Source organism: Pleurodeles waltl, chromosome 5 (assembly GCF_031143425.1).
Source record: "Pleurodeles waltl isolate 20211129_DDA chromosome 5, aPleWal1.hap1.20221129, whole genome shotgun sequence".
Lineage (NCBI taxonomy): Eukaryota > Metazoa > Chordata > Amphibia > Caudata > Salamandridae > Pleurodeles > Pleurodeles waltl.
The window spans coordinates 733531594-733544238 of NC_090444.1; the positions used below are offsets into that span (position 1 = coordinate 733531594).

General features: G+C 42.5%; 1 protein-coding gene across 4 annotated transcripts in view; it reads left to right on the forward strand.

Annotated features, from left to right (window-relative positions):
- BIRC6 (baculoviral IAP repeat containing 6) overlaps nt 1-12645 on the forward strand; it is a 1722273-nt gene that overhangs the window by 113936 nt on the left and 1595692 nt on the right. For all 4 annotated transcript variants that reach the window (XM_069234691.1, XM_069234693.1, XM_069234692.1 and 1 more), the window contains exon 5: nt 5016-5127. In XM_069234691.1, coding sequence (XP_069090792.1) covers nt 5016-5127 — 112 coding nt within the window. The remainder of the gene's footprint in view (nt 1-5015; nt 5128-12645) is intronic.

The window sequence follows — 12645 nt, forward strand, 5'->3', positions numbered from 1 at the left end:
ACAAAGATTATTTGCAGTATTTGAGGTGTTGTATTCTGGAGTTTTTGGAGCTCAAAGGGGGAGTGCCTCAGATGGGGCAGTTTGTGAGGCTTTTAAGGCTGGTGTGGGACAAAACACTTTTGGACTTAGTTAACAAAAAGAGGCAGCGGCAGGCAGAGCCTTATAAGACACTTTAGGAAGCAGAAGCCCAGGTTATTAAAGGGTCCAGTGTAGGATATGATGTTAGTAGGGCTCTAACCCGGGCGGCCTAAACTAAAGCGGCTATGTTGGAAGTCTGCAGTAAAATTGTTGCAGCAAAGTTTTTAGTTGGGAAGAGTTCTGAGTGTATCAAGTGATTGGGACGCCAATTGGAGGTTCGTTCTAGGCAAAGAACTACTCAGGGTGAAATACGGGAGGTCCGAGACTCAAGCGGGATGCTGGTGGTCAAAGCCAATGGGATCTGGGTGGTCTGAGGTTTTTGTGAGAGGCTGTACAAAGAGGATAGGGAATAGAGAGAGCGATTTTCCAGGGGAGGATGCACTGCTTTTTCTCGCCTCAATCCCCTTTGAGACCTTGGGAGCAGAAGACCGTCAAATGCTTGAAGTCCCCCTTTTTTGAAGGAGTTGCAGGCTGCAATTAGCTATCTTCTGGCAGGAAAAGCTGCAGGTGGTGACAGAATTCCGTTGGGGTTTTATAAAACTTTTCTCTCTTATTTAAAGACATACTTACTGTTTTTATTGTTCCAGATTCAGAAGGGATATTCAGTTATTCAGTTCCGGATTCTTGGGCCTCTTCTAATATCATTGTCTTCCCAAAGAAAGGCAAACCCCTAGACATTCCAGGGTAAACAGGCCTGTAACGCTTATCAATAACAATTCAATAAAATATCCTAAAATCTTAGCTACAAGACTAAGTTCAGTTATATCTAAGGTAGTATCACCATGGCAGCATGGATTTATTCCTGGGAGGGGTACTACTGATCGTATTCACCATGTTATTGCTCTTTTTGATGCTGCGTCAGTGTGTGACCCAGATGTCCTTAATTCTGATGGATGCAGAAAAGGCATTTGATGGGGTTTCCTAGGCCTATTTATGTAAAATTATGTACAGTTATGGGGCGTTATGGCATTGGACTAGGCGATATCAGGGCCTTGCAGGCTTTATACCAAAACCCTAGTGCTAGTATACATCTGTGTGGTGGGCAGTCAGGGGCGATTCAAATTCAGAAGGGCACATGGCAGGGGTTCCCTAGCTTCCCCCTTGCTTTTTGCATTCTATATTGAGCTTTTCTTTCAGACACTGACGATGTCCCCTGAGATTACTCCTATACAATTTCATGGCTGGGATGATAAAGTTCTTGCCTATTAATTGGTTTGTGAGGCTTAGTGATAGGGTGACGAAGAAGGTGCTCTGTATGGGGATTGACTATAACAGCCGAGGTAGACCAGCTGGTTGAGATGAATCTAGTGCCAGTGTTGAAGCAGGCGGACACATATTTGTTCAGGCTGAATAACCTACATTTACCTGTTAAGGGGCGGTGCAACATCATCAAGATGATATTTGTGCCTGAACTGCTCTGTTTTGCCCAGGCTGTCCCTCTTAAATTTAAGAATAAGTGTCTACAAGCTATGAGTAGGGTGATCACTGGTTTATCTGGACATACTCTAAGCCCAGGCGGGCACTCAAATATATTACCCTTCCTAGGGAGAGAGGGGACTGGGCCTTACCAGACTTTAAATTATGTTATTCAGCCGCCACTCTCTAATACATGGAGCTGCTTTTTAAGGACCCAGAACAACAGACTAACATTCCTTCGATCTATGAGGTTCTCCTCTGGAAATCTGCCAGAGGTAGCCTATTGAGACAGGTTGAGCCAAATTAGTTTAATAAAGTCAAGTTTGAGACGGTTTACGGGGCACACAAGGTGTGGGCTCCCAATTAGTGTAAAAAAAAAAAAAAAACGGGCAAGGGCATTATCATTTTATTTTGATACAGAGCAACCCATCCCTACCAGAGATCTTTAGGGGCTACCCCGCCTTGGATTGGGAGCACGGAATTGAGAGGCTGTGGGATTTCTTTTCACCTGAAGGAATTTTCTCATTTGAAGAATTACAAGATACGTTTGAAATTCCCCCAAAGGGTCTATTTTAAGTATCTGCAAATTAGGGTTTCTTGAGTCAAAGAAAAAAAAAAGTGCTGGTGCCTGTGGTTTTCAGAAGGCAGAATTGTTAGACATTCTGGTTAGATGACCTGGGTAAACATGCTGAAAAATGCCATGATAAGCTGGGGACAAAGGAGCGGTCATTTCTGGAATCCTTACAGCTGACATGTACTATCCTAATAGCGGTCATTCTTCAGGTACAACATTATAAAACTATTTTTGACCAGTATTACACTCCTCGGAAATAACTAGTTGAAGCAGAACACTAGGCATCTCCTGTCCCCTGTGTCAGCATTTAAATGCCGATGCTCTGCACATGTTTGGTACTTGTTAAAACCTTGAGCCTTTATGGGGAGAGACTGCACATTTTTTCATGTTTGTTTTGGCTTTAATATTTTACTGACCCTGCTTATCTTTGGAATATGTAATGAGAAGGTCTCAAATAAAGCCTAACGATTTGTATTTACTGCCTTGGCGGTGGCCCACCTGTGTATAGCATCTTGCTGGCTTGATAAGGACCCTCCTCCTACCTATCAGCAGAGGTTTGCTTGTTTGCTGGCTACTTTTAATTTTGAAAGGGCTATTTATGAGAAAAGAAGCCACAATGCTCTCAAGAAGGGTGAAGCGATCTGGGCTCTATTCTGGAAGTGGCATAGGAGCCAATCAATTTGAATCTCCTCCCTAGGATTTGTGGATAGGCGATAGTGGAATAGTAGGGGCAGACTGACTCGTTAACTTGACTTAGAAAGGGGTATGGAAGCCGCTACCCCAAGTATTCGCAGTGGAGGCTTTGGACTATTCTTTATAATTGGTAGTTATTGGTCTCTTTACAGCTGCACATGTGTATATATGGTCAAATGTTGCACCGCTGATCGTACAACAAGTGTAACTGCATTATTGGTTTATTATTTTAATAAGGTATATTATTGATGAATTTATTTGGAGCTCTCAATGTGCTGCTTTTTTATTGTAAAAGCCAAATAAATATATATTTAAAAAAAAAAAAAAACTTTTGCAAGTGTTTGTCTGTTGAGTATAAAGATTCAAGTGATAACCAGAAATGCGTGAGATGGAACGGTATTGTCTGATTTCTTGAAATAGTTCAACACAACTGAAGCTAACCCTTTAGCACTATAAGCTCTTGGGTGATATTAGAGGGATCTTTAGGCTGCACAGGACTCGATAACCAAATAGAGCATTTGCCTATCACGTTATGTAGACCTGCCCTGAGTACTTTGAAAGTCTTTTCACATTTGACACCGCTATGGCATATGATGACAGTGTTGGTGGTTCACTTTTGGAACAGTGCTCAAAAATACATTGAACCTCTATGCAGAAAACAGGAATTTACGTTCATATATTGCAAATCCCGTTTCTTACAGTTGAGTTTTGTGAATTGCATTGCCTGAAAAGTTCATTTCATTGTTGAGAATTTGGCAGTTGAGTGGATTTTTGTAGTGTGAAATGTGAGTAGGGTGTGAATGTGAATTCAGGAGGTGGGCACCCACAATGTTATAATTTTGTGTGTGTTCCTAAACCATACAAACGTTTTTCAGACCCATTGTGTGCACTGGAATACAAGTACACAATGCTTTAGATAGAAAACTTCGCAATGTGGAAACTAGTGTTTCATAATAAACTGCCAACAGATTATTTGCTAGAACTTATGGGTAGAAAAGGTCAAATATTATCGACCCTCTTTACATTAACAGACACCTCCCTACAAGTTTTGGTATGCTTATTTATACACAGTGTGTGTTTGTTTTAATCTTGTTGTAGGTAGGTTCAAGACTGGCTTCCTTGACTGGCTCCTCCGTTTAAGTGGAGCAATAGAGAGAGGTGTCCTTTATTAAACGGGATGAGACATTTTGTGTCTATGCCTTTGTCTACTTATGGTGTTGATTAATGGGTGCATTGGAATTTTTCACTATTGGCAACAAAACTGACATGCATATGTCGGTGGGGGTGCGGTGTGGGGGAAACAACCCTTGTGGTTAATGACGAAAGATTACAAAATTACATTTTTGGCGTTTGTTGGAAGTAGAGTAGATTAGTATGCCTGTTTATTTGCACTTTTTCTTTTCTTTCTCTTTTTTTTTTTGTCATCTTTCTCAAATTGCCAATTGGGATAAGGGTTGATCCTGGGTTGTGATTGTTATGTTTTCAGTCTTAGTTGTGTAGTAGTGATTTTATTCACTTAGCACATTGCTCTATCCCGGTCTCTCACACTGTCGTCCAGTTCGTTGATCTACACTTGCCCGTTTGTGAATATATTGTTTTAGTTTGGCCAATTACCAGCTATGGCAGTGGGTGGGAGCATCATTATAACTTGCACCTCTTAGGTAGTCCTTTGGAAAACATATTGTGCATTAGCTTTTAAATTTGTATATTCTCTCACACGTTCACTCACTCCTCTACATGTCAATCCCTGACTCACACTCTTTCTTGCTTTCTCTCTCACGTGAACCTTTTAACCCTCTTAAAGTTTTTTGCTTGGCCATAGACAAAACTTTACTCATTATGTTCCGCCTAGCTGACATGTCAGCTTCCTCATCTGATAGCCAGATTTAGTGTAAGCATGAACAACTGATGGATCGGTGAGGGAGAACTTTTAGTCAGTAGTAAGTGGACTGTTTTGAAAGGGGAAAAAAAACATAGTCCCAGGCCCATTACAGGATTCTTCACATTGAGTTCAGCAGAATGACTGGATGCCATGGGTTAGCCAGACTGAGTTTTAAATGGAGCATTTGTTATTAATGAAAGTATTTGAAAGCATTACAATCAATGTATATCGGAGTATGTCACACATTAATCTGATCCTGAATCATTTAACCTCCCCTTAGTATTACATCTTTTTTTTTATTTATTTTTTAAGGTCTTTGATGTACAGTGAAGCAAACAGGCGGGATACTTTCACATCATGGCCTCATGTGGGGTATAGGTGGGCTCAGCCTGATCCAATGGCACAAGCAGGTTTCTACCACCAGGTAAATTTAAATCCGCATTTCATTTTATTAAAACTGGGCAATGATTTAAATGGAGTGTCAGAAGGTAAATTGTCTGTATTTTATATAGTTTTTTTTCCTGTGGCCAATGTATCTTCTATGTATTGTATTCCTTGAAGCACGTTCCACACACTAATATTAGACTTAGTTGATGTTTTTATATTCACATAGTCTCCTTAATTATTCAAGTCTTATATTTCCTATCACAAAAGTCATTCTACCCTGTGTAACCTCTAAACATAGCTTCAACTATGTAAACAGTTCAGCATTTACAGCTGGACCTCGACAGGCTTACTTATTGTAGCCTTTTCTGTTATTTTGTTTTTATACTTGACTGATGATTAGTTCAACCTCCTTCCAATGGCTGCAGTACATCCTTCCTTCCTCTCGATATTGTTGGGCCTACTTGTTACATTTGGTGAATATTGTCTGATTCAGATTCACATGGTGCGCACTCTCCTGCTATCTACTGTTGAATTCAGAATATAACACTTCATTTGTAGATGTTTTAGCCCCAGGCAGGAGTTGAATGACATAAGACCATTTTTCTGACAAACAACCCAGATAGTATTTTGATAGCCATCTGATTTGGAGGTGTTATTTCTGTTATGTATGTATGTATGTATATATGCATGCATCTGTTAAGAAGCTGTACAGAAGCACTTTCTGAAATGCATCTTTCGAGGAGTACCTAAAGATGTCCTATTGGTACTTTCTTCAGTTGTGCTTCATAGAAAATAGTTATATGAGAATGATTCAGCAGAGATTTTAGGAACGGAAAATACCTTTTTTTTTTTTTTTTAAATTGGCCATCCTAGAACACTTGCTGTCTTTAGAAGAACCACCATCTAGATCAGAACTAGTCATATCCTGGGACAATGTGCTTAACAAATAGCTTCAACATTATGATACAGAATGAACAGGCCTGTAAAAAGTAGCCTTAGAACTGTAATCTTTTTCTTTTTAGAAGAACATGAAAGTGGTTTAGGAGCGCACTAATATAGGAAGCCATGCTTTCCATCCGCCATTGTCAAGGGCACTTGGCTGTCAAAAGGGCAAGAAGTTGGAGAGCAGGAAGTACTGTCTGGTAATGGTGGTGGGGGGAATGGAAGAGGATGAATAAAGTAAATTACACTACTCTCTAACTTGAAGACCAGGATTCAGCAGTGACTAAGGGTTCCCCCTAATGAGGCCTAATCATACCACACAGTGTTTGAGTTCTGCTGTGTAAGGCAGCTCCTCAAGATTTGATCCATATCAGCATTTATGTACACTTTATGGGGGTACATACAGCTAAAAATAAATCCATTATTCAGGGTGGCTCGGAGACACCAATCCTTCACTCGATGAAAAACAAAGCAATAGAATTAATGCAGCAATTTGCAAGATATCCCAGAGGAGCAACCATGATCTGGAGAATTATTGATTATAATGCATTTCTAAGAAAATATGGTAACTTCATTCTAGTTTGTTCCAGATGTGCAATGTAAACAGATGAGAAATAGAATGTGCAAGAGGGAGAATGCTGACATTCATTAGACTTCAGATGCTACAGATGAGCACTTGAGAAATAAAAATAAGCCTATTATTGTGACAATATGAATAGCTCAGGGTGCCTGGATTTATTCCATAAGTACAGACACAATTATTAAGAATAGGAATTAATGAGGAGCACTTCTTGGGTCTTACTTAAGTTATGAAAACATAAGATAGATACACAAGTTGATCTACCCTCTAAAACATCAATCTTATTTTTATAGGACGCCAGGAACATGGCAGGTATATCAGTATTGTTTCCCTTAACATACTAATCAAAACATTAAACAGAAAACACCACATGCTTTACAGAAGCAACACAGAAATATGAGACTGAGATCCTAATGGTAAAGGGATATCGATCACCAAACAAAGAAATGGTATTAAGTAGAATTATATTATTCTACTGAGGTATCAAGCTACCAGCAAAACACAGTTAACATGTTTTCTAGAGGAAGTACTCAGTAAAAGATAACTACGAGAGGTTAAGAGCATACTGTCTGTTTATTTCAAAGAAGGATGGAAGAAGTCCCAGCATTTGATCTCCAGACTCCGAACTGAAGTATTCAGCCCTTCATTTTCGGATAATGACTATTCAAGGCCTGAACCTGCTTCCATATTGAGGGCATTTCATATGCAATCTGGTCTTCAGGGATTGCTATATCCATATTTAAATGTATCTAGCATATTTGAAATGCCTGGTTTGTGGGGTGAGATTTTTTTTTTAACCATTTTATTGACACACAGCACCTAGACCATATAACAGAAGCATACATGAACAGGGCAGAGTACATTTGGAACAGGATTATATTCAAAATCACATACTTATGCCTGGTGGCTGAGTGTTCATGTTGCAGTGTCTTTTTAGAGAATAAGAACAAACAACTAAATGAGTGGAAAAAAAGTCCACCCACCCACTCCCCAGGGAATCTCACCAAGAGGTATGTACAGGTATAACAGCCAGGGTAGGAGTACTGAAAACTTAAATCCTCCATACGAGCGGGGCATTGCAGGGAAGGAGAGGGATCAGACCAAGCACCTCAGCAGGAGGGGGATACGAAGGAACGGAGAATATTGAAGGGATGATTGGGGAATCTGTCATTCATAAGTTGGCCTTGGTGAAAGCGTATAGGTGGGATCCCTCAGTAGGCTGAGGCATGAAATCACAAAGTATCAGGTTTTAATGATCCGCAAGGGGGAATTTTCTGTTGGTTGTGAGACATCAGGATCAATTTAAGGTACATCATTGGTGATAAAATCTGCTGCAAGGGTGTTAACAATATTTCTTTTGGTAGTGATGACACATTTGCCACCTTACACCATTTGACTGTTGGCTGATAAAATAAATGATCAGGCATGCCAAACGGGGACAGAACAATCCTCTTGCGCCACAGTTTGGGCTTTTTCATCACAAGATCCAAATTGTTCCTTCAGTCATACGAGATGCAAAACTAAATATTTATAGCTGCTGAGTAATTTTGGTAGAATTAGAATATTAGTCTTATGAACAGGTTTGCATGATTTGTTTCCCCCCAGCAATGTATCTTTAAAAAGAAAATTAAAAGAACAAGGGGACTGGTGAGAACAAATCTATCATTTCATTTTACCACAAGAATGAGTGTAACATTTCTCCTGTATTGGATCTTTCATAGATTCACATGCTTGAATCATCCCCGTCGTCGAGGTGGGAGCCTCACTGTAAGTTTAAATACATAAAGCAGTAAGTCAGTAAGTGTAAAACCAGTAGGCCCTAGTAGGCCTCATAGGGTATTTTACGGTCTATCCACTTTGTTTTGTGAAAAGACCCAAACTTGAGTGTCAACCAATCAGGATTCAGCCCCTCCCAAACACTCCCAACAGAGGCTGAATTCCCTCAGATTTTCTACCGCACGTCGTGTGAAGGGGGAGTCTCCCTGAGCTCTGCTCAGTTTTTTCCTTATTTCTGACTGAAGTTTGTTTCTCTCAGGAAACTAGCTTTACGGCGTTATCATGTCTGAAAAGACAAAGAAGGGTCTGTTCAGAGACTGTGACAATTGTGGGAAGAAGAGACTGCATGTTGATGACCCCCACAAGAAATGTATCTACTGCCTCCATCCAGACCATAAGGTGAGAGACTGCAAAATCTGTCGCACCTTTAGTCAAAAAACCCTCAAGGACCGTGAAGGTAGACTTCTCTTATGGCTACAGAAACAGAAAGCCATAGAACATCCTTCCTCAGACAACAGTGAAGCGTCATCTCATGCTTCTCGCCCTCAGAAAAGAACAGGTGAGAGAAGTAGTGTCTGATGAGCCACCAAGGAAGATGCCCAAAAAGGCAAAACAAGTTTCTACTGAGACGAAAAAAGATGTTTCCCACTCAGAGACACTAAAAATTTTGCCAAAAAAGGTTCATTCAGAGCCTACTACGCCTTTGAATCGGAAAAGCACCTAAAAATAGGCATCCCTGTCTGTCACCCCAAAAAGAGCCAGAAAAAGCATCTTCAGGGAAAAAACAACCGTCGACGACCACCCCGTCGACGACAGTGTCGGCGGTAACATCTACTACGGTTTAGTCGACGTTCACAACAGCGGTTTCACCAATGATTACGACGTCGTTGCCGTTCTCGTCGACGACGATAATTACGGCAACATTTTTTAAGAAGGCTTAGTCGACAAACACATCGTCGACGGCGGAGGCCTCCTGGGTTCACCAATCGACCAGGGCACTCCCATCTACGAAGCACCTCTCACTGAGGTTTCAAAAGGCACTGCCGACGACGGCACCTACAGAGGATACGGATACAAAACAACGGTTGACGAAGGACCCGCCGACGAAGGACCCGCCGACGAAGGACCCGCCGACGAAGGACCCGCCGACGATCATATCGTCCACAGCACTAACAGTGTATAAACCATCGACCTACCTGGATACTTCGCCGCACCATTACTCATATCATCAGTATGACTCCACCAGGTTCTTACCCCTTTCACTTATTACCATGGGGGACAAAGCGTCTGATATTCTGCCAATGCATACCTCACCAAGTAAAGTATTGCCATACCCCCACAGCATCTTTTAGATGATGACGATGATGCATACTCTCAAAACGACGGAATGTTTGGGGCAGCTAGTAGCCCGTCACAACTCCATGTCAAATGCCAAGATTTTGATGATGAGGAGGAACAGCATTACCAGCCTAGTTACGCCTCAACATCGTACCCACAGGCAGAACAACAATCGCCCCTCTCCATGCCTAGCACACTAGTGGCAGACCTACAATATATGCTGAATGACTATTATAAAAGGTTTCCACCATCAACTCGGACCACGCCACCTAGACCTGAAAGCTACCAGACACCTCGTCAAACCCAGACTACTAATCTTCCGGAAACACCACAGGCTAGCATACCGGTAACTAGCCAAACTCCGGAAGCTCATCCCTCGTCAGATGACGAAAGGGAAGAGGGTGAGCTAAGAGATTCGGCAGCTAGTGAATGGGATGATTATCTCGTCTCCACGCCATCTCCACCGCCAGCAGGTCCAGTAGATTCGCCTCCAGGGGACATAGGAGGTTTTCATAATTTAATAGAGAGAGCGGCAAAGCGTTTTGGCCTTTCAATTGTCTCTCATGAAACCGAATGTTTTCTGTACGACTTCAAAGAGCCATCAAAGAGATCGGTAAGAGCTATACCCATAGTAGATTTCTTATGGCAGGAGGGTTTGAAGGCAATGAAAAATCCTGCAACAGTGCCTTCACAAATGCCAAGACTGGAGAAAAAGTACAAGGCCCCAGATGATTCTCCGGCCTGTCTAGTGTCGCAGCCAAAACCTGATTCTGTGATATCACAGGCAGCACAGCGACGTTCCAGAAACCCCTCCACACCTATAGCATCTCCCCCAGACAAAGAAGGGAGGAGATTAGACAACATCGGTAAAAAATTATCCTCTGTTGCAGCGGTCGAAGGTTAAGGCGGCTAACTCCCTCTCCCTCCTGGGAAGTTATGATCGCCAAATGTGGGCAGACATGTCTGCCTTTTTAGATCTACTGCCAGAAGACGTCAAGGTGGAAGCAAAAAAGGTGTTGCAGGAGGGAGAAAGGGTTTCCGCAGAGATTATAGACCGCGCAATAGACATTTCTCTAACTGGCTTCAGACAATTAGCTGGCGCAGCAGTCCTGCGCAGGCAAGGATGGCTTAAGGCTACATCATTTCAAGTCCAGAGACCTGTTCTCGACATGCCTTTTGATGGAGAAAGGTTGTTTGGGAAGCATGTCGACGACATGTTGCAGGCTATCAAAACTGATACGGATACGGCAAAATCTCTAGGTACCCTTTAATATAAAAAACAGCCTTTCGTGGAGCAAGGGGAAGAGGAAATTACTCCTTTCGAGGGGGATACCAACAATACAGATCCCAGTATCAGTCTTCCTCCACAGGATCACGACACCAGTACCACCAGTAACAGCAGCATTATAGGTTACCACCGGCCGCAGCTTATAAACATCCAACTAGAGGAAGAGGAGCTGCCCGAGGAAGAGATGCGGGTCATTGTTTTCTGCCCGTCAGTCATCTCGGCGCTTCCCCCACCCACCAATATCGAGGGTCGGAGGTCGCATCACTTCCTATTTCCCCCAATGGGAGGCTATAACATCGTACAGATGGGTACTCGATATAGTGGCCAGAGGTCATACTCTGGAATTCACACAAACACCACCATTTGTTCCTCCATCGGGCCCACCACCCCCGAGAATGAACGGACTCCTCAAGGAAGTAAGAGTGATGTTGAGCAAAGGAGCGGTAGAGCCAGTCCCTTTTTCTCAGAAAGAACAGAGGATTCTATTCCCGCTTCTTTCTCGTAAAGAAACCCTCAGGAGACTGCCCCCCCCCATCTTGGACTTGAGAGCACTAAACAAGTTTCTAAAGAAACAGTCGTTCAGGATGGTAACACTTCAGGATGTCCTGTGTCTTTTAAATGCGGGAGATCTGATGGCATCTCTAGACCTCCAGGATACTTACTTTCATATTCCCATACATAGCAACCACTGCAAATTCCTAAGGTTCAGAGTGGGTGGTATGCACCTCCAATTCCGAGTTCTCCCATTCGGTCTCAAATCGGCCCCCAGAATCTTCACAAAAAAGTTGGCTCCGGTAGCAGCACATCTTCGCCAGTCAGGTACCAGGTCTTTCCTTACCTGGACGACTGGCTCATAAAGCCACCGTCAAAGTCGCAAGTAATAAGTCATATCTCCTATTGCCTTCAATTGTTACACAGCCCGGGGTTTGTAGTCAACTACCAGAAATCTCAGCTCCACCCCAAACAGGTACTAAACTTCTTAGGAGCAATACTAGACACAGTCCACAACAAAGCGTACCCATCTCAGGAGAGGAAACAAAAATTAACTTCCTTGGCAGGCAGGCTCTTCACAAAAAAGTTAGTTTCAGTCCGCATCTACAAATCATTGCTAGGGATGATCTCATTTTGCATTCCGCTAGTCCCAGATTGCAGACTCCATATGCGACCCCTGCAAGAGCAATTGGACATACAATGGACCCAGATCAACGGTTCCTTCGAAGACAAGATTCACATAACACCTCTAATGAAAAACACTATGAGGTGGTGGGCGACTCTAACCAATTTGTGAAACAGACTGTCATTCCTTCATCAAACACCCAGTTACATAGTAACAACGGATGCCTCTCTCGAAGGATGGGGTGCACACTGCGAGGACCTGCAAATCAGCGGAACCTGGAATGCGAAAGAGGTTCAGCTCCACATCAATTACCTAGAACTCAAGGCAATACACTTAGCTCTAAAAGCTTTCTTGCCAAAGCTACAACATTCAAGCGTCTTAATCAGGACAGACAACACAACCAGCATGTTTTATCTAAACAAGCAAGGAGGCACGAGATCCCTACAACTCTCGCAGCTAGCACAACAAATCTGGAAATGGGCCGTCAAGCACAATATTTCACTCGCCAGGGCAA